Source organism: Halichoerus grypus, chromosome 3, assembly GCF_964656455.1.
Source record: "Halichoerus grypus chromosome 3, mHalGry1.hap1.1, whole genome shotgun sequence".
In the NCBI taxonomy this organism is placed as follows: domain Eukaryota; kingdom Metazoa; phylum Chordata; class Mammalia; order Carnivora; family Phocidae; genus Halichoerus; species Halichoerus grypus.
This window is the reverse complement of record NC_135714.1, coordinates 1,068,601-1,094,628: the sequence shown is the minus strand read 5'-3', so window position 1 is coordinate 1,094,628 and position 26,028 is coordinate 1,068,601. Positions and strand designations below refer to the sequence as shown.

The window sequence follows — 26,028 nt, the reverse complement described above, 5'->3', positions numbered from 1 at the left end:
CATATGATCCAGCAATCCCACTTCTATGCATTTATCTGAAGGAAACAAAATTGCTATCTCAGAGGTAACTACATCCCTGTGTTTACATTATATAGCCAAGACATGGAGACAACCGCTGCATCCATCAATGGATGGGTGGATGAAGAAAATATGGCAGATACATACAATGGAATATTACTCAACCAACTTAAAAAAAAAAAAAGGAAATTCTGCCATTTGCAACCCAGAAGACATCATGCTAACTGCAATAAGCTAGACAGAGAAAGGCAAATACTGTATGATCCCATTTATATATGGAATCTAAAGAAGAATAAAAGAAGAAAAAGTCAAACTCATAGGAAAAAAAAAAAAAAGAGTGTAACAGTAGTTGCCAGGGGCTGGGGGTGGGGGAAATGGAAGGTCAATGGCCAGAGAATACAAACTTTCAATTAGAAGTTCTGAAGATGTAATATACAGCACGGTGACTACAGTTAATAATACTGTATCATACTTGAAATTTGCTAAGAAAGCAAATCTTAAGCATACTTACCACACAAAGTTTATATTGTACACTTGAAATTAATGTAACACTGTATATTAGCTACACCAGAATTAAATTTTTTTTAAAAAAGGTAACTATGAAAAAAAACAAACAAAAAAGGTAACTATGAGGTGATGGATATGTAAATTAACTTGATTATGGTAATCATTTCACAATGTATACATATATAAAAAATCACCATCACATTGTACACTTTAAATATATACAATTTTGCCAATTGTATATACCTCAACAAAACTGGAGAAAAATATAGTCAAGATTTTTTTTTTTAAGATTTTATTTAGGGGCACCTGGGTGGCTCAATCAGTTAAGCGTCTGCCTTCAGCTCAGGTCATGATCCCCGGGTCCTAGGATCAAGCCCCAAGTCAGGTTCTCTGCTCCCTGGGGAACCTGTTTCTCCCTCTCCCTCTGCCACTCCCCCTGCTTGCTCGCTCGCTCTCTCATTCCGTCAAATAAATAAATAAAATCTTAAAAAAATAATAAAATAGGGGCGCCTGGGTGGCTCAGTCGTTAAGCGTCTGCCTTCGGCTCAGGTCATGGTCCCAGGGTCCTGGGATCGAGCCCCGCATCGGGCTCCCTGCTCAGCGGGAAGCCTGCTTCTCCCTCTCCCACTCCCTCTGCTTGTGTTCCCTCTCTCGCTGTCTCTGTCAAATAAATAAATAAAATCTTAAAAAATAATAATAATAATAATAATAAAATAAAGATTTTATTTATTGACAGAGAGAGAGCACACATGCAAGCGGGGGCAGGGGCAGAGGGAGAGAGAGAGAATCTCAAGCAGACTCCAAGCTGAGCACAGAGCCTGATTGGGGGCTTGATCCCAGGACCCTGAGATCATGACCTGAGCCAAAATCAAGAGTCAGACACTTAACTGACTGAACCACCCAGGCACCACTATTGTCAAGATTTTTAAAAAGAAAGAAAAGGGTTGAGGGGGGCGCACCTGGGTGGCTTAGTCGGTTAAGTGTCTGACTTGATTTTCGGCTCAGGTCATGATCTCAGGGTCCCAGGATGAAGCCCCGAGTCTGGCTCCCTGCTCAGCAGGGAGTCTGCTTCTCTCTCTCACTCTCCCTCTGTGCTCGCTCACTCTCTCAAATGAATAAATAAAATCTTAAAAAAAAAAGATTTTTTAATTATGAAAGAAATAACTCAAAATGTCCCAGAATCAGAAAGTTGAAAAGACCCATCAAGTGCCAGCATCATAAATGCAAAGGAGACCCACCTGGTTTGGGGTGGGGGAACAACAGGTCACATGCAAAGAATCAGAAACCCCGACAGCATCAGCTTTCCTAAAAGAGAAAATACACATGGAAAACCCAAAAATACTGAAGCAATGCATTCATATTTTTGAGAAAATTATTTCCAATCCAAATTATATACCTAGCCAAGCTATCAACCAATACAATAGATTGTTTTGGCATGCTAAGTCTCAAAAAATGTTGCCTCCCACACATTCTAAGGGAACCACCAGAAGGTCTATCACCAGAACATGAAAGTAAATCACAGGAGACATGACATCCAAGAAATGGGTGGTCCGCCTCAGAGGGTAAGAACGTGCAGCTGTGGGGCGCGTGGGTGGCACAGTCAGTGAAGCATCCAACTCTTGGGATCGGCTCAGGTCTGATCTTAGGTTCGTGAGATCGAGCCCTGCATCAAGCTCCATGCTCAGCACGGAGTCTGCTTGAGTTTCTCTCTCCCTCTTCCTCTGCCCCTCCCCACCCCGTCTCTCTAAAATAAATAATCTTTTTAAAAAAAGGAAAAAAAAATGTGCAGCTGTGCCACAGGCCTATGGAGGAGTCCAGTCTGCAGCAGGAAGACAAACAGCTCCAAGGTCACCAAGAGAAAAACATGGAAGTGACAGAGTGTAACTGACCATCACAAAAGGCTTTTTATATGGTTCATTTAGAAAGCTCGGGACTGAATTACCAATAGATGCATGGAAAACTAAGCAAACAGAAAAACAACGTAATTATTTCCACTAGGAAAACAATAAGTCATATAAAAAAATAAGTATTATCGATCACAGTGTATGATTTAGCTGAACAATATAACAGCTGGTAAATATTCATTTAAACCAAAAATTGCTCTAAAACTGTGGTGGATTAAAAATAGCCAAAAATTCTCTCTCACTCCCCTGCCCCCAACAAAGAAATGTCTATGTTTCCACACTCTTTCATCTGGCCTGGGCCTGTGACTACTTTCACCAAGAGAATATGATAAAAGCAATGCCATGCCAGGGCCAGCCTAACCCTTGAAAGGACTGGCAGGGTTCACCTCCTTCCACCATGCTGTGAGGAAGCCCAAGCAGCCTCACAGCTTCTGGGGAGAATTGAGGCCTGAGGCCAGCCCCATGAATGAAACAAGTTGACACTCCCTAGAGCAGAAACAAGATAACCCTGGCATACTATGTCCAGACTGCAAAACTGCAAACAAATAAATGCTATGTTTTCAGCCACTGAGTTCTATAACAGCTTATCATGTATAAATAGATGACCAAAACACAATATCGGGAAGAAGCAGGGAAGGTGAAGCAGGAGGACAGGGGAATAAGAAAGTAAATCCTTATCTCCCAACGACGGAACCTGACGCAATATATAAATCAGAAAGTTCTCAACTCAGCAAAATAAGCAAGTCATTTTTTTTTTAAGTACAGATAGATACAAGAAATAGCTAAAATTAGAGTAGGGCAGTTGCCTCGTGGAAGAGGGAAGCAGAGTGAAGCAAAGCAGAGGAATATTATCTTATGTTATGACCCTCACAGAACATGTTGTTTTTAGGGTACATGGTTCAGTTTGATAAAGGAAAAGATAAATCAGAAATATCCATAAACATTTTGGTTGGTGATGTTATAATTATGTTTCCTTCCACATTTCTGTATCATACGAGTTTTTCATAGAATGTATTTTCTGATTTAAAAATTATTTGTAATAAGAATTAAGCTTTCCATTTTGCCTTAATGATGTCAAGAATTTGTACATCCTTGAAAATAAAGATTACTATAAACTCTAGACTGGAACTCACAACTCAGTTTCTGCTACATCATACCCTGCCCATCATTCCTGTGCCAGAAACTCACAGAGGGGAGAGGTGAGGTGGTGCCAGAATTTGGGCAGCTACAAAGAACCAGCTCCGAGATCTCGGCCTATACTACAGAACAAGAAAAGTAACTGGTGAAGACTAAGGGAAGCAACAATGGCCTCTATGGATGAAGGACAGCCCACAAAGAGGGCTCAACCAAGGAAAAAGCCAGGCTTGAGAGGCCACCAGCTCCACTCCAACACCAGGTGCATACCTTGGAGTCCTGGAGAAGCAGAATGTGAAGAGCAAGTTCCTATTAAAACATATGTTCACTTTTAATGGGCCCATCAAGACACAGATTTCCTCTATCTCAGAAGTTTATCAACCTACAAAAATAATCAGGGTCCCTCTCCAAAGTAAGTAGCGAGGGTAATGACCTATGCTTTCTTCTGAACCAGTAGATTGCCTTCAACAACACTCCACCGGCCCATGGCAGGGGCCTGACAGTGGGGCAATGGGCGCCACCCTATTTCTGCCTTTTACTGATATAATCTGCTAATTCACACAGATCCCTAAAGCAGCCAGGAGCAGTCTGGTATCTGAGAAATGCACAGAAGCTTAGCCTCCAAAGGTAGACAGTGGACAAACAATAACCACTATTATTTTTTTTTTCAAAGAAGTTATAAGCAGTTGAATTTTAAAGAAACAAATACCCTTTTACACATATTTCAGAACTAAACAGAAAAGAACCCAATAAACTGTTAGCATGATGCATAATCCCAACTCATGTTCCACAAATAAAATATACAATTTCAGATACAGAACAAGAGAGAAAGACCTAACATGCAGCTTTCATTCTGGCTACTGCTCCTTCCAACACAACATGCTTTGTTCTCCCACTTGAGGAAGACCAGGCTGCCCGACGTCAGGCAGCTTCTCCATGCTCTTGAGCTGGCTCAGGCCTCCACCCCAGACCATCACATGGAAGAATCTGAACAGATGAGAGTAAAGGGGCCTCATCAGCAGACACCGGACAGTGCCCAGCAACATCCCAATCACACACAGACCAAAACCTGAGCACTTCTAAGTCAGCCGCATGCCCTCCTTATCACCCACATATCCAGAGTGTGCCGCCACTCTCTGATCCGGCCACAGGGACAGCATTCAGTGCTGATACCTTAACGGGCAACTGTCCATTCAGCTCAAATACACTGAGCACTTGTAGGTGCAACATGATTCTAGGGATACAGAAGGGAACCAGAGACCAGTGTCCTGCCTTCAAGAAGCTTCCACTCAAGGAGGGAGGCTGGGTGGGGGACAGTAAACAAAGTAATGACTGTTGTGGATAAAAATAGAGGGGATCAGGGGAGCAGACAGGGAGCAATTTCAAATGGGGGAGCAATGTGGGCTTCACTGAGAAACTGACATTTGAGTGAAGAAATCAGTAAAAATTTTTAAAGATTCCTTAATAGGCTTTTCTCTGTTTCTGAGCCCTGAAACTGAAGTATATATAAATGCTTACAAAAGAATACTTTCTCTAGACAGCAAATGGTACCTCCAGCCATCCAGTTTTGTCAGATAAAAACTTAGGGACCATCCCTAACATCTCTCCCCACACCATCTCTCATATCCCAAACAACAAGCCTTACCAGTTTTATTCCAGCCGGAATCCTGCCTACCTACTTTCCTCCACACCCACAATCTCAGTGCTAGCCTGCCACCACCATCTTTCCACCAGCCAAACCCACAAACTCCTAACCGGCTTATCAATCAGCAAACTCACAGGCAGTTCTTCTCAAAGTAGAACGCATCAGAATCACATGAAAAGCTCATTTGCACACAGACTGTTGGACCCCACTCCAGAGCTTATGACTCAGTGGGTCAAGGGCAGGCCTGCAACTCTGCATTTCTAACAAGTTCCCAAGTGATTGATGCTGCCAGTCTGGGGACTAGACTTTGAGACCCACTGGACTAGGCTATGGGGCAATAACAAGCCCCAAAGCAGTCACTTGTTCTTGGCCAACCCAAAGGTCTCTTTCCTGCTTACAGCATGTATCTGTGTGCTTCTACAATTAGAGTCAGAAAAAGAAAATACAATAAAGCACACATCTCTCAGATCTTCCAGTCAGAAGTGACAGGTCACTTTTCATTGTCCAAAGCGAATTACATAGCCATACCACACTCCAAGGGGGCAGAACTGATTAATCCTACAGGGCACCCAAAGCAAGGGTGACTGGAAAGCTCCCAGTGCAAACAGACAGTAACCGCAGCGTGGTCTCCTGTACCCAACTCTTCGTTCCCCTGATTCTCTCATCACCGACTCTACAGAGGACTCTGAGAAAGGCACTTTCCAAAGCTAATGGATGCGTATCTCTCACACACAGCTTGCCTCTCCTTAAAACCCTTCAAGGGCCTCACATTGATCTTAGGATGAAAATCCTTATTACAACCCCAAAACACCTGCACCCTTCCCTACCTCTACAGCCTCGTTTTGTACAGTTCCCTTCATCCTCTGCTCCAGCCAAACTGGCCCCTTTCTGCTCCTATCCCAGGGTGTTTGCACAGACTGCTCCCTCCTCTGGAGTACTCTTGCCTACCTCTACCAAGTGTACCCTCTACCAAGCTCCCTTCTGCCCTCTGCTCCAGCGGCAATCCCATCAGGAAGTCTTCCCTGAAAGCGAGTCCCCAGTTACATACAATCTCCCTACAGATGCTACTAGATGCATTCAATCTTTCCTTCATGACATTTTTTTCCTTTTTGTTATGGAGAATTCCAAATACACATAAAAGTAGACAGAATAGGTACCGTCCCAGGTACCCATCAACCTAGGCCAGTCCTGACCCAGCCACACACTCACTACCCCCTCTTCATAGAATTGTGAAGCAAATCCCAGATGGTGTATCATTTCATAGGTAAGTAGCTGTATGTGTCTCTAAAAGGTACAAATTCTTTTTTTTTTTTTTTTTTTAAGTAAACTCTATACCCAATGTGGGGCTTAAACTCAGGACCCAGAGATCAAGAGTCCCATGCTCCACCACCTGGGCCAGCCAGTGGCCCCTCAAATTCTTTTAACATAACAGAACCATTATGGCAGCTAAAAAAAAAAAAAAGTTCCTTAATGACAAATCTAGTCAGTGTTCCAATTCCTAAGTGTCTCAAATATCATACGTGATGTTTAGCCATGTCTCTAACTGGCCTGTCTGGGACACAAATAAGCCCTCCACAGTACAATTTTGTTCCTTGTTGAAGAGATCAGGTTACTGAACTTGTAGGTTTCCCAAGTTTTGAGTTCTGCCAATGACGATCCTGTGGTATAGTTTAACGTGTTCCTTTCCCCCTATTACTTCTCGTAAATTGGTTGTTGGACATAGAACCTTGATCAGAATAAGGTTCAATTATTTGGCAAGACTATTTCACAGGGTTTTCAAAGATGTGATCTTTGTCCACTGTCTCCCTGGTTGCATCGCCCTCACCGGTCTGTAAACTCCATGGGATGAAGGACATAGGCTCTGGCTCATCACTGGAGCACAGCTGACACTCAGCGAGTGAAGAAATGTTAGGAAGAAGTACACCACCCACCATACCGACTAACAGAAACATAAGCCCCCCCTCCTAATCATGTATAGACAGCCTTATGTTAAAATGTCCCCCGAGAGGCAGAACAGTAAGTTCCCAGAGTACAGAATCAAAGGTCAGGCCTTGCAGGAGTTCTAATCACTTACAGCCTTGTGACTTTGGGTCATTACTTAATATCTTTGAGATTCAGTTTCCTGCTGTGAGGATTCAATAAGAGGTAAAGAATATTCAAGGCTCAAAGCCGTGTAGAGAAAAGCTCTACCCAGATGGCACCAACTTCAAATCTTTTGGGGGAGGCGACACAGAAGCCTCTCATTTCTAACATATATTTGAATTTTTAAAATCTAGGAATTCACATTTTTATGAAACAAAAAACTTTAGGAAAACAGAAGACTCAAAAGCTATCTCTGCTTGTTAAGAGAGTACTTTTGGGCACTGTTCGAAGACCAGAAGACAAGTCAGAGGGTCCTCTCCTTGAAAAACTCACAACCCAGGGGTGTCTGGGGGGCTCAGTCAGTTGAGCATCTGCCTTCGGCTCAGGTCATGATCCCAGCATCCTGGGATCGAGCCCTGCATCGGGCTCCCTGTTTGGCGGGGAGCCTGCTTCGCCCTCTCCCTCTGCCTGCCTGTCTGCCTACTTGTGATCTCTCTCTCTCTGTGTCAAATAAATAAATAAAATCTTAAAAAAAAAACAAAAACAAAAAACTCACAACCCAGAGCAGCGGGAGGGGCAAAACCCACATGATGTGCTGTCATAACAGGGCCCAACACTCATAAAGAAATGACAAACTTGGGAAGGGGAAAAAAAAAAAAAAAAACCCAAAACCCCGTATCTAGTGCTCTAGGTGCAGGGTGGGCAACACCAGTGGCGACAGATATGAAGGCTGGGCCCTGAGAGGAGCACAGCAGCACCACACAGGACAACTGAGGAAGAAGCAACAGGACACGCAAAGAGCACGAGATCGAGCCCCACTCATCACCAGAGCCGAAGCATCAGGACAATGAGATCTCAGAACAGCCACAAAGGAATGACCAACAAAGATGCCAGAAAAACATGCAGGGGCCACACACCACACTCAAGATCTAGGACTTCCTCTACTGAGTGAACAGTGAGGCACCAGGGATACATTTTTGACTGGTAGATAAGATCAGAGCTTCCTTCTGGAAGGAACAGAGGTAGATCAGAAACTGGGCCCACCTGCTCTTTCACTAGCTCACAGGGAGATAAAAATGGTGCCCCATCCACCCAATCTTTCAAATTGTGTACATGAATCACCTGGGCTAAATCTGATCTGTCCTCTTATTTTGAGCCCTATGCTGTGCCCAAGCCCATCAATGCCACTTCAGCCCCCTTTCTTTTTCCTTTTTTTTAAAGATTTTTTATGTATTTATTTGACAGAGAGAGACACAGCGAGAGAGGGAACACCAGCAGAGGGAGTGGGAGAGGGAGAAGCAGGCTTCCCGCTGACCAAGGAGCCCCATGCGGGGCTCAATCCCAGGACCCCGGGATCATGACCAGAACCGAAGGCAGACGCCTGACAACTGAACCACCCAGGCGCCGCCAGCCCCCTTTCTTGTATCTATCCACTCTTCCTACTCCTACCTCTTGTGCCTTGGAGGGCCACCATTCTCTAGCACTGGTCCATGAGCTGACTCTCTGACATCTATTACCTGCAAACGGCCCTCCGCCTTTCCAACCTCACAGCAAGGCAAGCATGCTCACATCACTCCCCTTCATCTACATCACTTCTGAGACATATTATATGCTCGACATCAAAGAACTGAGGGTCCATTCATTCAAACAATCACTGACAGTCACTCAGGCACAATTCTAGGCACTTGGGGGGTATGACAGTAATCAAAGCCAGAAGGAAAAAAAGTTCCCAACCTTACAGACATCTCAGTGTAGTCAGGTAGATGAACAAATAAGTAAAACACACAGAATGTCAAAGGATAAGTGCTATGGAGGAAAAGCTAAAGCAGATGGGGAGTGCCAGGTGGCAACAGGGTCTTTTAAATCAGTGAGCAAAGACCTAAAGGCAGGCAAAGAGCAAGCCATGCAGTGTCCAGGGAAGAGCACTCCAGGCAGAAGAAACAGCAAGTGCAACAGCCTGAGACCAAGCATGGCTATGGTCCTTGAGATGGCCGAGAGGCCAGGGTGGCTACAGCAGAGTGAGAATGGAGAGTGGGCAAAGGTGGGTGAAGCAAGCACAAACTGATCAAGGCATAATTATGAGAGCCTCTCAAAACAGGCAAGGACTTGGGTGGCTTTCTAGGAGTGAGGTCCAAGCTGAGAGTTGAATGAGAGGTAATTAACAGGAAGAGCCAACTGGGCCCACATATACACTGGGGGGTGGGGGTGGCAAACACTGATCATGCAAATGTCTGAAAGCACAGCAGCAAGAGATGGACTGGAGGGAGAAATAAGAAATGCAGTGAGAGTTAGAAAGCCAGGGAGACACTGGTCTTAAACCTCGAAGGGCAATGGAGATCCTTGGAGAGTAGGGCCTCACATGCTCATGTGTGCATTTTGGAAAGTCCAGGCAGGATGTAGAGATCTGACCAAGGGTAGTAAAACTGGAGTCAGAAACATACTTTCTAATCTGCTGGCCTCCAGCATACAGCAGCAAAAACATAAGTGAAAAATTAATTGAAACCTAAGACACTGCTGATATAAATACATCCTTTAACAGCCTAACAGACTTAATTCACATCAACTCTTTCAATGACAACTTAAAAATGGAGATCCCAACTCCTTCCAGTAATAAACATTGTTTCTCTATACACCTGCCAGGGAAGTCTCACTACTGAGGTTTTTGAGCTATGGGCCAGCACTCAGCTTAACCAATACTTTGCAATGTCTATACTTGTCTGTTTTGTTGAAACCATTGAAGTATTACAGAAATAAGATGCTTTGAGACTCATATGTGGCCATTTGCTTTTTGGAAGGCAGACTCAAGGACAAAACTACTCTGTGGTCTGTCTTGATTTTTTTACCTAGCAATCCAAATTTCATCAAATCAATCAGCTCCTTCAAAAACTATACTGCAACCAAGAGACAAATGCAAAATGCTGACAAGTCCCTGGGGGTAACCAACATTAAGTCTTTTTCTCCCCCAAGAGCTTAGTGTAAACAACCATTCCTGAAAAAGAAATTAACAAATCATATAAAGACAGGGTGTAGGGGCGTCTGGGTGGCTCAGTCGTTAAGTGTCTGCCTTCGGCTCAGGTCATGATCCCAGGGTCCTGGGATCGAGCCCTGCATCGGGCTCCCTGCTCAGCAGGAAGCCTGCTTCTCTCTCTCCCACTCCCTCTGCTTGTGTTCCCTCTTTCGCTGTGTCTCTGTCTGTCAAACAAATAAAATCTTAAAAAAAAAAAAAAAAAAAAGACAGGGTGTAAAGTACCAGCCTACCTTCCTTTCATGTCACCTCTTGCTTTTGTATTTTGTACACTTTACATTCTTTTTACCTTGCCCAGCAATACAGAGAGGTACAGTAGAAACATCGCTGCTTGCTTCACTTTGGTGGTTGGTACAGGTCTGTTCTATTACTCATTATACTTACACACTTGCAATGTTTCATTATTAACTTTTTATTTAACATTTTGAGTTAGCTATGATGAGAAAAGGAAAAGAAAACAGCCCTGTCTGGCAAACATGGTCTTGGCTCCCCAATTAAAGCAGGGTGACCGGGATGCCTGGGTGGCTCAGTCGGTTAAGAGTCTGCCTTAGACTGGAGTCGTGATCCCAGGATCCTGGGATCGAGTCCCACAGCCAGTTCCTTGCTCCGAGGGGAGTCTGCTTCTCCCTCTGCCTGCCACTCCCCCTGCTTGTGCGCGCTCTCGCTCTCTCTCTCTGACAAATAAATAAAATCTTGATTAAAAAATAATATAAAAATAAAGCAGGGTGACCTTAGGCCAGCCCCTTACTTTCCATACTCCGCTTCTTCCAGAGGATCCCCTTCTGCTCCAACGTGACTTACAAAAAAGAGGCAAACAGGCCAGATGCTGACATTAAAATGGGTTGTTTGTTTATCCTAAGTCATATGCCCATTTATTCAGCATTTACTGAGTGCCTGCCATGAGGAGGCACCAACAGAGCCTGGGCTACCCAAGGCTATGAGGGTCCTATCTCCAACAGCTCATCCAACAGGGGAGAAAGGTCATATATGGCCATTGAAAGTCTAGGTACTCTGTGCTCCAAAAGGAAGGACAAGCAGTGCTCCACATCCACCAGTAGTCCACGCAAAGGTCTGAAGTCAGGACAGGGCACCACATATTTGGGGAACAAAGACACTTATTGAAGTCCACCAGAGGAGAAGAGTGAGGCTCAGGAAACTAAGATGCTTACCCAAAACTGCATACATTCTAAGGCAAGCCAGAACAACAACAAAAGTGTACACCAGAATATGGAGTATAAAGCTCATATTTTCAGTTCCTGCTGATTGAAGTGTTTACTTAGAAAGGTTATTTGCCCCCATTAAAAAGGGGCAGAGCAAAATAAATTTAGATGATAAACTTCAGCATCATCTTAGCACATTCTTTTACATGCGCTTGGTGACAAAAAACCCTCTATCTCGTGTGGCACACATTTTATTGGTGTCCATCCTCTTCTAGCACTTTTCAGTAAGTCTATCCCACCTACTTTTACATGTTTTACACTAAAGTGTCAAGCCATAAAAAAGGAAGTAACTAATTAGTTTACATTCTGCCATAGGAGTAAACTTGTAAAAGCTGGGACTACTTATGGGAGGAAAGGACATCCGAGTAGGTAGGAGGCTCAACCCACTCTTAACTGAAGCCACAGAGCCTCTCCCTTCTGACATCCAGTTCCTGCAGTTCTGACTTACTCTTCGTTGGGCTCCTCACACTTCAGCAGGTACTCACTGTTTTAACAGTTCCACATAAATCACTTGCAGAAAACCATCAGCTGCCATACCTGGTAGCCTGCTTACCTCATTGTTGCACTCTAGTGTTTCCACAAATACGTGGCACACACGAATGAACTGCCTCTCGTTCTTCAAAATTCAGTTACTTATCTGAAACTCTTAAACTGGACAGTTCACGGCTGGAAGCAGCGGCCAGTCTAACTGGTGGTAATGCGGGGGGGGGGGGGCGGGGGGGAGGAATTTTGTGCTGAATAGATCAGAGCTCTTCACAAAAGCTCTCACAAACTCACAACCACGCAGCAGGCCCTCACTTTACCAACCATCAGCCCCAAACTGAAGGCTGCTGGGCGTCTGAGAAAATGGAAGAAAAGAAAAGGAAATGACTCAAAGTAATCGTGCTTAAGGCATGAGTCCTCTTCACTTCCAGTCGGTAGTTCAGATTTGAACTATGGCCGGCTGTGGGTAGAAGAGCACACATCAGGCACACAAGGAAGGGGCTGTGCGCACACGGCTCGCTCCCCTCGCGTTATTGTCTGGAGTTGTGCTTTTTTAGTAGTGCTGCTCTCTTCCCACTTCAATATGGAACTAGGACATTTCCAACATTTGAAAAAAGGAAAGTTAAGATCCCAGCCGCATAAATGGGACGGCTTCTTACCTAACATCTCGATAACCTTGTTTAAAAATACACAGAACGTAGTCAAGAGAGTGGGTGCGTGGTGCCTACGGGAGGTACGTAAGCTGTTCAGCGATTAGGCACCGCGGTGTGTAACTCACTTAAAAGTCGGGGCCTGGAAAATCCAAGCGTGGGCTGTCAGCGCCGCACAACTTCCCTAACGGGGCCCCGAGTCCACGCCTTGGCAAGCCGGCCTCTCCCCCAGGTGCGGCGGTCCGCTCGCAGCCCACCGGGCCGGCGAGCGGCGGAAGTGCGGCCGTGATACTAAGTTTCCACCTGAATGTCAAACCTGGGGCGACTGCCGCCCTGGGCACGGAGAGAGCCGGCCGACGCCGCAGCGGGCCCACGGTCCTTCTCCCCGAAACTCAAGACCAGCCTTCTGCAAATGCCGAGATTTCCAACCGCCCTGCTCGCCAGTGGAGCCAGCCAGCCGTGCGGCCGGGGGGACGCGTTTGTGCGCGTCCGGAGGCCTCGGGGCTCCTCGGCGGCGCTGGGGGCCGGGGCAGCGCGCGCCGACAGCCACGGGCGGGGTCCCCAAACCCGCCCCGCGCCTCCACCTGCCAAGGCCCGGCCCGGCTCCAGGGCGCCCGCGCTGACCAACGGCCGGCGTCCGCGAGTGTCACCCGCGGACCCTCCGCAGACAAAAAAGCGCCTCCCCGGCGGCCCGGCGCGCCCCTCCCACCGCCGGCCCCGACCCGGGCCCGCGCCTCACAAAGGCCGGCCCGGCCCGCTCGGCGCCGCCGCGAACAAAGGCCGCCCGGCCCGCAGGCCGGCACAGGTGCAGCCGCCGGCGGCCGGGCCCAACATGGCCGCGGTCGCCCGCCGCCCGGCCCCGTTAGCCGCGGCCGCCCCCGCCCCGCCGGCCTCCCCGGTCCTCCCGGCCCCCCCTCACCCCCGGCCCGCCGGCCCCTCGGCCCGTCGGCCCCTCGGCCCCTCAGCCCTTCGGCCCCCGGGCCCTTCGGCCCCTCGGCCCCTCAGCCCCTCAGGCCCGCGGCGGCGGTTGGGCCGGCGGCTCCAGTGACCTGTTGTGCGTCGCATCCTCCGGCGGCGGCGGCTCTCCGGGCGCGGCGGCTCCGGCGGCGGCGGGCCGGGGAGGGGGCCGGGGCCGCGGGGGAGGGAGGGCCGAGGGAGGGGAGGGGGCGGCGGCGGCGGCGGGCGCAGCGCGGCCAGGCCGAGGCTCTCCGCGCGCGGCGCCGACCCCGCCCCCGCGCCTCCCGCCCGCCGCCGCCGCCGCCGGGCCGCCGCCGCCTCGCAGAAGCCGCGGGAAAGTGCGCGTCGCTGATTGGCTGCCGCGCTCGCGGGGCTGCGGCCGGGCTTTTCAAATCCGCGCCGGGCGGGGCGCGCGGGCGGGCGGGGCGCGGGGCGGGCGGAGACCGGCGGGGGGCGCGGGGCGGGGACCGGGCGGTGGGGGGGGCGCGGGGCCGGGGCCGCGGGACCCCGCGAGCCGCCTCAGACCAGCGCCGAGCGCGCGTCCCGCTCCCGCTACTCGGCCGGGCGCGCGCCAGGCGGCGGCTAAACCCAAAGCCCGGAGCCGGGAGCCCGAGGCCGGAGCCAGCGGGCGCGAGGTGACGTCACGGCCGCGCGCCCAATCGCCGCCCACGAGCCGGCCCCGCGCGATCGCGGCCCCAGCCGGGGCGCGCGGCGGTGGAGCGGGGACGTGGGGTCCTGGCGCCGCTCGTTCCCCGTCAGTCGGCGCGTCCTGCGCTCGCACGTGCCCCTCGGACAGCCGGCCGGTGGGGCCGGTGCGTGCGGCACCGCGGGGTCAGCTCACGAGGACCGCCAACCCGGCACCCAGGTGGTCACCCACGCCCCTACCTCGGGGCCAGGAAGAAGGCGCCCGGGACAGGAAGCGCGGTGGCGCGGGGAAGGCGGAGGTCAAGTTCCAACTGCCCCTGCACACGGAAAGCCAGCTGGAAGCCCCAGAGGAGCCCCCCCACAGACACACATACACACCCACCCACACACACGCACGCCTTTGCTCCTGGAACCTGCATTACAGACTTGGCTTAGATGGTCCCAAACAATGGGAAGGAGCGTGGAAAACAGGCCGGAGGAGGATTGGCCAGCACGATGGTGTTGGGAGTCTTCTTGCAGACTCTCTGCAGGGTGTGGATTCAGACATGGCCCTCACCCCGCAGACTCGAGTCTGGCCTGGAGCTGGGTGGAGTGGGGAATCTGTGGTCAGTTGGGGGATGTGCCATTCCAGTGAGGCTGCCGTGGGGCAAAGGGGCAGGGCAGAAAAGGCTACCAGGGAGGCCCTCCAGGAATGCTACACCTTCGGAAAGATCACTCTGACTGTGGTAAGGATGGTGGGCTGGTAGGGTGGACACGGAGATGTGCCACTCAGATCCCCTTCCAAACAGGGTCTTCCTGCTCAGCCTTCAGCTGCCACCTTCTACGGGCGGCCTCAGCTGCAAAGAGCCATCTCACCACGGGTCTCCTTTCCCAGGGCAGCCACATCCAGTGACTGAGGGGAGGGAGGTACAAAGGCATGGTCAGTTCCTCCAATGCAGGACTCTGATAGGAGACACTACAGAGAAGTTGGCACTTCAAACTCCCCATCTTGAGCCAGCCACAAGCTGCTTCCCACCAGGAACTAGCATGGGGCAAGCCGGGGCAAGGATGAGACCCTCCCCAGTGTCTCAACTAAAAGGAATTATGGAATTGCTCACTTTCAGCCAAGAACTATATGTGAGGTCCTAATGTGTGCTGTGCCCTAGCAGGGTGCTGGAGATCCTGAGAAACCAGAAGAGACCCTTCCCCCAGCAGTCACTGCCAGAACTCACAGGGAGCTCCTGGAAAGGCATCTATCTGGGCAGTGGCTTATTCACATTTGCATTTTGCCATATTATCCCTCTGGCTGTGGGAAGAATAGGTGCCCTCTCCGGGCCCTGGATCCTAAGGCACAAACTTGAAAACTGCACCTTCTAAATCCTGCAGTACAGGGCAAATACCACATCTCCTCTGATTTCACAGATTTGAAATTAAATCTCGTCTTCTGGAAAAAAAAACGCATTTAGAATAGTGTGATCCATATGCAAATTTATTCAAAACATGCAAATGCCTGTTTAGATTTTTCTTAAGAAACTTATTTGGGGCTGGCTGGTCTTTTCCCGCCCAGTGCAAGCCTCGCCTGGCTCATGGAGGTCTTGAGCCCTTTTCAGCAAGTCTGGCCAGCAGGACAGCCCCCAGCCCTGCACACTCCAGGGCCCTGGCCCTGTGGGGACCATATTTCCGATTACTGGGCCCTCCACAGGTGCTCACATGTGAGGCTCTCAAAGGTGGGCTGTTGTCCCTGGGGTAATGATTCCAGTGCATACAGAGCTTGGAAATTCATAGAGCCTGGGTAGTTCCCTGGCACTACAGGCTGAGAAAGCATGCTCTTGGAAAACAGGACTCAGGCAGGTGGGTGAGGGCCCTGAGAGGCAAAGCCCCAAGCCCGGTGGGCCCAGAGGGATCCTGGCCACCCAAGGATGGCAGCAGCAGGGACTGAACCTTGTTTGGGTCTCTTTGAGACTCCTGTCATTTCTCTGGATGAAAATTCTGGACTCAAAGGCGGGTGATTACAGATGATGGAGGGCTGTCCTGCTCTGGCCTTTTTGGGGAGTTCAGCTGCCCTCCATCTCAGCTCTCACAGCACCACCCCCCACCCCAGCTCTCAGGCCAAGGCCAAGCTGGGCAAGGCCTTTAGGACCAGAGGACTCCAGGCCTGCCTGCTGGACCTGGGACAAGGCCCACAGCAACAGAACAAGAGGTCAAGATTCGTGGGGAGTCCCCTGGCCACGAGGTGTGCAGCTGTGCCGCCGCTGGCGGCCTGCCTTCCATTAACCACCCATTCCGGGCATAGAGCTCCAGAAGGCACAGTGCAAGCTCCCCTCCTTGTTCTCAGTGCAGCCTTGGCTGAAGCGCTCTCTGCCTCCCTGCTCCTCCTTGCCACAGGTCCTGCAGCTCATGGCCTGACCTCCCTGTAGGAGCTGCTGCCAAAGGCAAGGCCCAGTCCTCTTAGCCAAAGGAGCCCCAACCCCTGCCAGGGCCAGGGTCCCTGAGGGGCCAGGCTCATTGCTGTTTCCATGGGGATGCATGCACTCTGACCCCAGCCTTTCTCCATCCCTGGCCAAATAAAGAGGGCTTCCAAGTGGAAACTGGCAGTCTTAAGCCACCCCTCCTCCCATGCCCCAGGTGGCCCCTGCCTCCAAGGAGGGGAAGGAATAAAGGCCCTTCCCCCAGCCCAGGCAGAGCAGTAGGGGCAGAGGGCCTCCCCCCACCCCACCTTCCCAGAAGCCCCTTCCCAGCCCTGCCCACTCTGCTCTCCAGACTGGAAACTTGCCTTTTCCAAAGCCTGGCTCTGCCTCATCTCCCACCTGGCCACGGGCCACTTCAGTCCACGGGGACAGCCCCCAGGAGCAGGGGCCAGCAGGCAGCACTGCAAGGCTCCTTAGGTCACATTGACCAACCCTCCATTGCATGGGGGTCCCTGTCAGGCAGGGAAGATGGACATGCAGACTGAACCCTGGCTGAGGAGCCTCCACCCATCTTGCCCCCAAAAGCTGCTTCCTGGAGATTCCACCTGAGCTAGCCTAGAACTCCACCCCCACCCCCCAGGAATTCCACTTCCTACATCCCCTCTAATCCAGCCTCTCTCCAGTAGGAGGCAGCTTTCTCCCCCTCCAGTCCATTCTCTGCATTCAACCAGAATTTTTCTAAACCGACTGTGTCACTCAACTGTTTAAAATCGTGCTATGGCTCCCCAGTTCCCCTCACAAAAAACCCACTCCTCAGCCAGCCTTGTGTTGGACTTTCAGGAACAGGAAGGACGTCTAGCTCTGCCTGTCCAGCCCAGCCCTCTCCCCAGAGCTCCTAGTCTGAAGATGACTCCCCACTGGATGTCACCCCTTGGACAGCCACACACATCCACCCTAGGCAGGTATCAAATTGAACTTCTCCCTCTGTCCCCATGCCAGATCTTACCTGGGATAGTCCTTTCTCCAGAAGCCTTCTCTGACTCCTCCCAGGCTGGCTAAGTCCTCCTGGAGGGTATGCACAGCTCTGTTTATCTCCAGGTGGCACTGCTTCCTGAGGCTGGACAGCCAGTCTTCTAGTCCTGGTTCCCCTAGAACATGTTCCTTAGGGCCCCACTAAAGTGCCACAAAACAACACAAAGTTATTGTGTCACAGTTTTGAAGGCTGGAAGCCTGAAGCTGAGGCCCATGCAGGGCTATTCTCCCTCTGAGGCTCTCAGGGAGAATCTTTCCTGGCCTCTTCCCAGCTTCTGTTGATGGTGGGCAAGGCTTGGTTTTCCTGGGCTCCTATCAGCATCACTCCACTCCCAGGCTCTGTCTTCACATGGCCTCCTCCCTGTGTGTCCACCTATTTTCTCTTCTCTCTCTCTTTTTTAAAGACTTTAAGTCATCTCTACACCTAAAGTGGGGCTGGAACTTACAACCCTGAGATCAAGAGTCGCATGCTCCACAGACTGAGCCAGCCAGGGGCCCCTGTTTTCCCTTCTCCTAAGGATGCCAGTCATTGGATTAGGGTCCACTTAATGGACTTCTCTTAATTTGATTACATCTGCGAAGACCCTGTTTCCAAACAAGGTCGCATTCACAGGCAGGGGAGTTAGGACTTGAACATGTTTTTGGGGGGACACAGTTGAACCCACAACATCTCTTTTACTAGCTGCACGACCTTGGGCAAGGGTGTGAGGCTTCCGTGTGCACAGTGTAGCAGTAGTGCAGTACCCCCCTGCCGGAGCGGCTGGGAAGAAGGAATGGCTGCTTCCCTAAGGGCACGTGCTCCCATCTGCCCCGCTGCCTTCCCTCGAGAAAGCGCGGGGCACGCCTGGCCCGAGTGATGGTCCGGGCAGTCGCCGCGTGGGCGGTGGAAACCGAGCGGGGCGGGTGCAGCTGGGCAGGCAAGCTCGCACGTTCTGGCCGAGGGATAGGGAGGCGGCTTCCGGCCCGGCGGAGGTTAGGGACCTGCCCCAGCGGGGAACGCAGAGCTCCCGCCGTCCTGGCCCCGCCCCATTGGCCACGCGCCGCGAGGCCCCGCCCACCGCTCTGGCCCCGCCCGCCGCCCGCTCCCGGGCTCCTCTTCCTGCCTCCGACTCTCCGCCGCCCGGGTGCCGCTGGCTTGGCCGCTGGCTGGGTGAGTCTCGCGGCTCCAGGAGAGGGAAGGCAGCGATGCCTGAGAAGCGAGGGCAGTGATAAGAAGACGGGCGACCTTCGCCATGCCGCGCCCACCCCTCCGGTGGCCCCTGCACCCCCATCCTCCTCAGGTCGAAGACCACCAGTCAGGGCGCCGCGGCCAGCGCTGCCCACTCACTCAGGCTTTGGCTAAAGAAACATTGTCTTGTGCTGAAGTAGCGCTTCTTTTTCTAATTATGACGATTGCAAGAAATTAAAACCCAAAACAGCAAAGAGAGGAAAATGAAAGTTCTTCCCAAGCTCTGGGCGTGCCGCTAGGTGTGACTACTGGTTAAAGCTTGCGGAACGCTTTGGACCACTTGTGTCCTGGACGAGTGACTGGCCTCACCAGCCTAAGGTGGGGACTGACCAGAGACAGCAGGAGCTGCCGCTCAGAGCCAGCCTGGTGGGCAGCCACACAGAGAGCCTGGCCTCTCTTTCCCTCACTCCGGCCCCCCGCCAGATGGATCATTTTTTTATTGTAATAAGTTTATATTTACAGAAAAGATGCACAGATAACAGTTTCCCCACCTGTTTCCCCTCGTCTCGACAGCTTACATTTCCATGGTAGCTTTATCAAAACTAAGAAACCAACATCAGTCCATTACCACTAACTAAATTCTAGGCTTGATTCAGAGCTCACCAGTTTTCCCACAAATGTAGAAAGATTTGTCTTTAAAAACAAATTTGATTGAGGCTAGAACAGAGAATCCTGGAGCCGACTGGCCCTCCCACTGTCAACAACCATTAACATGGACAAAACAGATGAGGCAGCTGTTTTCAGGTGTGAAAAACAGGAAATGCAGGACTGCAATCCCCAGTGAAGGGACATTCGCAAGGTACACCTCGCCTACCCAGCTCTGTACTTGTGGCAGTCTCCTACCATGGCACAGGGAGATGGGGTCCAGCCAGGGCACACCATATGACCGAGCTGAGGGGCCAGTGCTGCTGCTGGAATCTGTGGAGAGGGCACTGGAGGACCGGCAAGTGTGTCCAGGGAGTCTAAGATGTCCCACTGTCCTTGGCTGAGGACGGGGCTGCATATACTTGGGGTGAGGCCCCCAGACTTCCCAGAGAACAACTGTTGTGGGAGCTCTGGGCTAGCTAGAGTGGACACCTTGTTCAAGCCCATGAATGTCCCTGGCATGCGGCTGAGACACTAGGATCCATGCCCTGGGAACTGGAGCCTCATCCTACAGCAAAACATCCTCTAGACACATCTTGTCTGTTATTTATTGCTGTGTATCATGTTACCCCAAAACTTAGTGGTTCAAAACAATAGTAAATATTACCACACACAGTTGCTTTGGTCAGGAATTGGGAATGGGCGAGACAGCTAGTTCTGTGGTCGCAGACAAGATGATGCCCAGAGCAGCCATCATCCGAAACCTTAGCTGGAGCTGCAGATAGGCTACAGAAACAGCTTTACTCAGGTGGTGCTGGCCATTGGCAGGAGGCTTCAGTTCCTCCCCATGTGGGCCTCTCCACAGGCTGCTTGAGTATCCTTCCAACACGGGCTGGCTTCCCTAGAGTGGGAATCCAAAGGGAGGAAGGCAGAAGCTGCAGAGTGTTCAATGATCGGAAAGCAACATTGTCACTGTCAAAGGAAAATAAAAGAATCTAGAGACTACAGCATATCATCCACAGCAATTAATGAACAATAAAGTTACTCAGCATGCAAAGAAAAGAGATGTGGCCATTATCAAGGGAAAAAAGCAATTAATAGAAACCAACCATAAGCCCAGTTTTAGGTCTGACGGAGAAAAACTTTAAGGCAGGTGTTTGAAGATATTCAATAATTAAAGGAAAATATGGTCTAGTGAATGAAGAGAAACTTCAATAGAAAAAATAGAAGCTGTTAAAAAGCACCAAATGAGGGGCACTTGGGTGGCTTGTTCGGTTAAGCATCTACCTTAAGCTCAGGTCATGATCTCAGGGTCCTGGCATTGAGTCCTGCATCAGGCTCCCTGCTCAACAGCGAGCCTGCTTCTCCCTCTGCCTGCCGCTTCCCCTACTTGTGCTCTCTCTCTCTCTAATGAATAAATAAAATTTTAAAAAATAAAACCTTTAATTTTAAAGGTTTACAAAAATATACATTGGCAGTCACACTGCCTCAAGCAATCTAGCTTCTAGGGATCTGTCCTTGAATCCATTATGATTAAGTTCAGCTTTATATACAGAAACCCCTTCAAATAACAGTGGCTGAGAAAAGATAGATGTTTTCTCGCTCTTAGGTAAAACAAGTCCAAGGTCGGCAGTCCAGGGTCCGTCCTTTCCATCCCATCACCCACAGTGCTTGGCAGGCAGAAGCAGAAGGGTCAAGGGAGGCTGCTGAATGGTGTTTTCCAGGAAACCCAGAAACTCAAGGCTTTGTTATGGAGACAGAGAATGGGTGCTGCTGTGGGGAGCGAGTAGGCTTAGTCTCAGCCCCATAGACATCATTCCTGTGTACTCAAGGACTCAAATGAATGTCTCTTCCATACTCTAGTCCGGGCCACCACCTTGGTTGTGTAGGTTGTTCCAACAGCAAGAGAGGGCTGGAGGCCAGTACCCGCTCCTTCTGCTGTGTGCCTGGCTAAGGCTGCTTTCAATTGGAGGAAGGCCTGCCTTTCCCCATGGCGCTCAAAGGTGTCTGGCTCTTCCACCCCAAGGGCCTTGCCCTCCAGCGTCACTTCAGGCCCTTCTCATGGGCTCACATTCTAGCTTTGCCATGGCCAGTAAATGCAAGCCACCCACCACCCACTGTGAGCATCCCTCTCTTGCCAGCTCACTTGCTGTGGTACCGGACTCAACGCCCTCCAGGACCAGCAGCCCCCACAGGCCAGTGGTCCGGCCACTTTCCGCTGTCCTCAGCTGCTCCCTTTTCCTCTCTTCCCCTCGTCCCCAGTTTAAATTTCCCAGTCAAGCCTTATGGCCACTCTTTTGCACACATCTTAAACTCCACTGTCCCTCTCTTCCTTCATCACACTTCTGAGCAAAACTCCAACCCTGTCAAATCCAGTTTCACCTGCTGAGACTGATCCTGGCTGCAGTACGGCACACAGCTGAGTCTTCCTCTGATACCCTGATCCGTAACCTGACCCCTAACCTGATTCCCTAACCCGATGTCTAACATGGCCCTCCCCCCCACACCAGATCCCTAACCTGACTCCTGACCTCACCCCTAGGCAGATTCTCTATCCTCCCTAGCTGGGGCATTTGTGCTGCCTGAATATTCCACTCTGTTTCTCTGGACTCTTGTCACTTGTGTAAACATGGACCGACTATGGAAGATTATGTTCAATTTGTGGGGAGCACAGAAGAAAGGCCCGTAAAAAAAGAGAAGAAAAAAACCAGAGTCCATGATATAAAAACAGACCCACTGTGCCAGGATTCTGTGCACTTGGACTGCTGCATGAGTAGGTGGGGGGCAGGAAGGTGGCCATTCACGTGGCATTAAGGGTATGGATAGCAAGCTGGCAGGATCCCAGATTTTTACTTGTTTTTTAATTATTATTTTTAAGTAAGCTCTATGCCCAATGTAGGACTTGAACTTGTGACCCCCAAGATCAAGCGTTGCATACTCTATGGATTGAGCCAACCAGGCACCCCTCTACTTGTTTCTTTATATTTCTTTTATTTTTAAAGATTTTACTTATTTATTTGAGAGAGAGAGAGAGCGCGCGAGTGCACAAGCAGGGGCGAGAGGCAGAGGGAGAAGCAGACTCCCTGCTGAGCAGGGAGCCCGAGGTGGGGCTCGATCCCAGAACCCTGGGACCATGACCTGAGCTGAAAGCAGATGCTCAACCAACTGAGCCATCCAGGCGCCGCTTTTTATTTATTTTTATAAACTTAAAATGCTTATAACAAGCACATGTTCTTTAGCTAATTAGAAAAACCAATAAAGGGGGGGCGCCTGGGTGGTTCAGTCGTTAAGTATCTGCCTTCGGCTCAGGTCATGGTCCCAGGGTCCTGGGATGGAGCCGCGCATCCGGCTCCCTGCTCAGCGGGAAGCCTGCTTCTCCCTCTGCCCTTCCCCATGCTTGACTTTCTCTCAAATAAATAAAATCTTAAAAACAAAAGAAAAAAGAAAAACCAATAAAGGTATTGTTAAAAATGACTTTCTCCAAAATTCCACCCTGGCAGTGGACCTGCAGAAAGCATCACAGACGGGTGTTCAGAAGCGCCCCCTCTATAGAGACCCTATTTTTTCTTCTCTTTCTCATGCAACCTAGCTGGGTCACAGGTGAATCGTGCCAAGGGCGAGTGAGCATTGTTGCCTTATTTCCTCACACCTGGCCCCCTGGGCAATACAGAGGCAGATGGGGCCTTCCCCCCATCCATTGTCCTTCAAAGTCCTGCAGACACTAACAGCATTGTTAGGGACCAGCTTTGATTCTCACCCACTCTGTGGAGCCTCCCTCCCTGCCCCTTGACGGCTTTGGAACAGAGCCTTTGGGAGCTGAGGGCCAATGTCAGCTACTCAGCTACGAGCACTAACACAAGCGTTCTCCTACACTTTGGGCGTTGGAAGGCCAGTCCTGTCTGATCCTGAGCACCTATTTGCCCTGACTCAGACCTGATCCTGGGATGGGGGACAAGAACTGTCCTTCCTCATTCCACCATTGCCTCCTGGGGGACGTACAGGAAAGGAGCCTGGCTTTATGTTTTTTTGACCTTGGAGGCCTCAGTTGCAGGCATCGACCTGCTTGGGTTAACTCTGCGTATGACGTCTGTAGCGCTCACTGCCCAGTGCTAATACAAGCACTTCTATCTCCCAAGTGCCCCGCACTAACTAGCTCCATCTTCTCCCACCTCAGCTGGGGACTCCAGGCCCATCCCAGCTCAGCATCTGGCAGTCCTGGAAAGGAAAACCACTGCGGGCAGGCTATTTCTTCCTGATGGCGAGGGCTGAGCCTCCTAGGGAGACATGCCATACAACCAAATTCAGTCTCTCAAGAGCGGGGAGCCTGCTAAGATTAGGAGTTCCACACTCCGCAGCCCGGAGAACAGATTTGCACTGAGTATGCACTGCCGGACCTTCCCTAAGCGGTACCCTGGGATTAATTACATCAGTGAACAAGAGACAAGCAGACGAGGCCAGGAGGCAAAAGGCCTTCCAAGCAAAGCATGGGACGGGGAAAGCAGGGTGGCTAGTCCCGAGGAGGAGCCTGGGGCCCCTGGGCTGGGAGTGCAGGCTGGTGGGAGTGGCCTGCCTGGGGAGACCATGTCCACTGGGCCCCAGGGGCCGCCCACCCCATTTCCCCCGGCCTGCTTTCCCTGCGTCACCTCATCCGTCCCTGCACGACCATTGCGAACATGACCCCATCTTAGGAAAGAGGGGGTGTGGGCTCAAAGGTCCGGGCTGGGTGGAGGGCCTTCTGGGAGCAGGCGTGTGAGCGCTCGGCTGGGCGGCTCAGGCCGCGAGGCGGGGGCACCGCCCTGGGCCTGGACCCGGGGAGGGCCCTTCGAGACTGCGTGCGCTGGCTCGGAACGGGACCGACAGCTAGCAGGAGCTCGGCCACACAAGCCGGTCCGTCGGCGTCCCTCCGCGGGGCCCTCCCCCGAGGGCCCCAGGACGCCCGTGCCTCTCCGCGTCGACCCGCCACCGCTGCTACACGGAAGGGCCCAGCACGCGTGCGCGGCCGGCGCGACGGGCCCCAGAATGCCGCGCGGCCTCGGGGGCTGGCCGTCGCGGGGCACGCCGGGACCCGTAGTTCGCGGCGGCGCGAGTCCGCCCCGCACTTGGCGGGCGGCGGGCGCCCGAGGGGCCCAATGGGAGCGGAGGCCCGGCCGCCCCGCCCCGCGCCGCCGGACGCTGTGAGGGGACATGGCTGCCGCCGGTGCCGGGTCCTTGAGCTGAGCGTCCGCCGCCGGTAGCCAACCGCCGCTTTCAACCGTCCGCGCGGGCGGGCCGAGGCGCCGGCGGGCCGGCGAGCAGCCGCGGCCTCCGCGCAGGAGGAGGCAGCAGCAGGAGGCCGGAGCGGCCGCCGCGACCGGGCACATGGCGTCCATCTTACTGAGGAGCTGCCGCGGCCGGGGGCCCACCCGCCTCCCGCCGCCCCGCGCCGCCGCCCCGAGGGGTAAGCAGCCGGCGCTCCGCCGACAGCGCGGGGCTGGGGGCCGGGAGCCGGGGCCGGCGGGGGCCGGGTGGGGGCTGGGACAGGGGCTGGGGCCGGCGGCGGCGGGGCGCCGGGGCCTGGGGTCGGGACCGGGGCTGAGGCCTGGAGCCCGGACCAGGGGCGTTGGGAGGACAGGAGCAGGGGGCCGGATGTCCGGGCGGGCGGCCGAGGGCTTCGGGCCCCGGCTGCCGGGCGGCACCCCAGCGCCCGGCGGCGCTCGGGTGGGTGGGTGGGTGGGTCGGGGCGCTCGGACGCGGCCCGGAGCTGGGGTCACGCCGTGCTGGGACCTTGGGCCGCCTCGCCCCTCAGCCCCGCCCTGGCCAGCCGGTTGTCGGGGTGTGGGTGCCGCGGGCGGGGCGGCGGCCTGTGACTCACTCGCGCTGTGACCTTAGCCGCCCGGCTGCTGGCCCGGCGTCCTGAGCGGGGTTTGGAAAGTTTTTTGAAGGGAGCGCGCTGACCGTCAGCCCTAGGACTGTCTGGGCGCTCCTGTTGTGGTTAAGCTTGGTGGAACGTGGTTCCACCTCGTGTTCACTCACGAGGACAGTCGTGCCCTTGGGCCACGTTTAGGACTCTTGAGAAATGGCCAGGGTCTGGCAGACACGAACGAGCTGGATCTGCGGACCTGTAGGACATCCGTGGGGCCCATATCCTTCTAGGACTCTTGGGTGTCTGTAGAGGGGCCCCAGGCCTTGCTGGGCGTGGTCCCAGGCAGGTCTCTTGGTATCCCCAGCCTCAGTGACCATACTGTCTACGCAGAGATCACACCTAACTCGGGGCTCTTAGGGGCCACATGTCAGTAGCCCAGGCTTCCTTTCTGATTCTTCTTATATATTAACCTTTCTGAGTTTGTTCCTTATCTGTTAAGATTAGGACTTCTCTTATGAATATTAGAGACTCAAGTGAAATATATTTCAAAGTACTTTACGATTCACAAAAACACCCCCAAGAAATATAATTCTTGTAATTTTTAACATAATGGCTGGTTGGCTGCTTAGAACTTTGGAGCCATGGGAAGGGCACTGAGCAGCAGGAAGTGACGTTGTGAATAGT

At 52.0% G+C, this 26,028-nt stretch overlaps 2 protein-coding genes and 1 long non-coding RNA gene across 7 annotated transcripts in view; 1 reads left to right on the top strand and 2 right to left on the bottom strand.

The window, feature by feature from the left end:
* NSD2 (nuclear receptor binding SET domain protein 2) overlaps positions 1–13,876 on the bottom strand; it is an 86,895-nt gene extending 73,019 nt beyond the window's left edge. For 2 of the 4 annotated variants that reach the window (XM_078068298.1, XM_078068295.1), the window contains exons 1-2: positions 13,718–13,860; positions 1,764–1,830 (exon numbers count right to left, since the gene is read on the bottom strand). The gene's annotated coding sequence lies outside the window, so the exon portion shown is untranslated. Of the gene's footprint in view, positions 1–1,763; positions 1,831–12,796; positions 12,815–13,717 lie in introns of those variants that run through there. The other 2 variants (XM_078068297.1, XM_078068296.1) reach the window with 2 other exon arrangements.
* A 6,220-nt stretch (positions 13,877–20,096) lies between these two features.
* Positions 20,097–24,487, bottom strand: LOC118521576 (uncharacterized). Its single transcript, XR_004910201.2, has 2 exons — positions 24,146–24,487; positions 20,097–20,474 (listed from the first exon to the last, which is right to left on the bottom strand). It is a non-coding gene; the product is annotated as an uncharacterized LOC118521576 (long non-coding RNA).
* A 181-nt stretch (positions 24,488–24,668) lies between these two features.
* The window catches only part of LETM1 (leucine zipper and EF-hand containing transmembrane protein 1), a 39,256-nt gene continuing 37,896 nt past the window's right edge, over positions 24,669–26,028 (top strand). Inside the window, exon 1 of one of the 2 annotated variants that reach the window (XM_036070195.2) lies at positions 24,669–24,939. In XM_036070195.2, coding sequence (XP_035926088.1) covers positions 24,861–24,939 — 79 coding nt within the window. In that variant the 5' untranslated portion in view covers positions 24,669–24,860. The remainder of the gene's footprint in view (positions 24,940–26,028) is intronic. The other variant, XM_036070194.2, reaches the window with a different exon arrangement.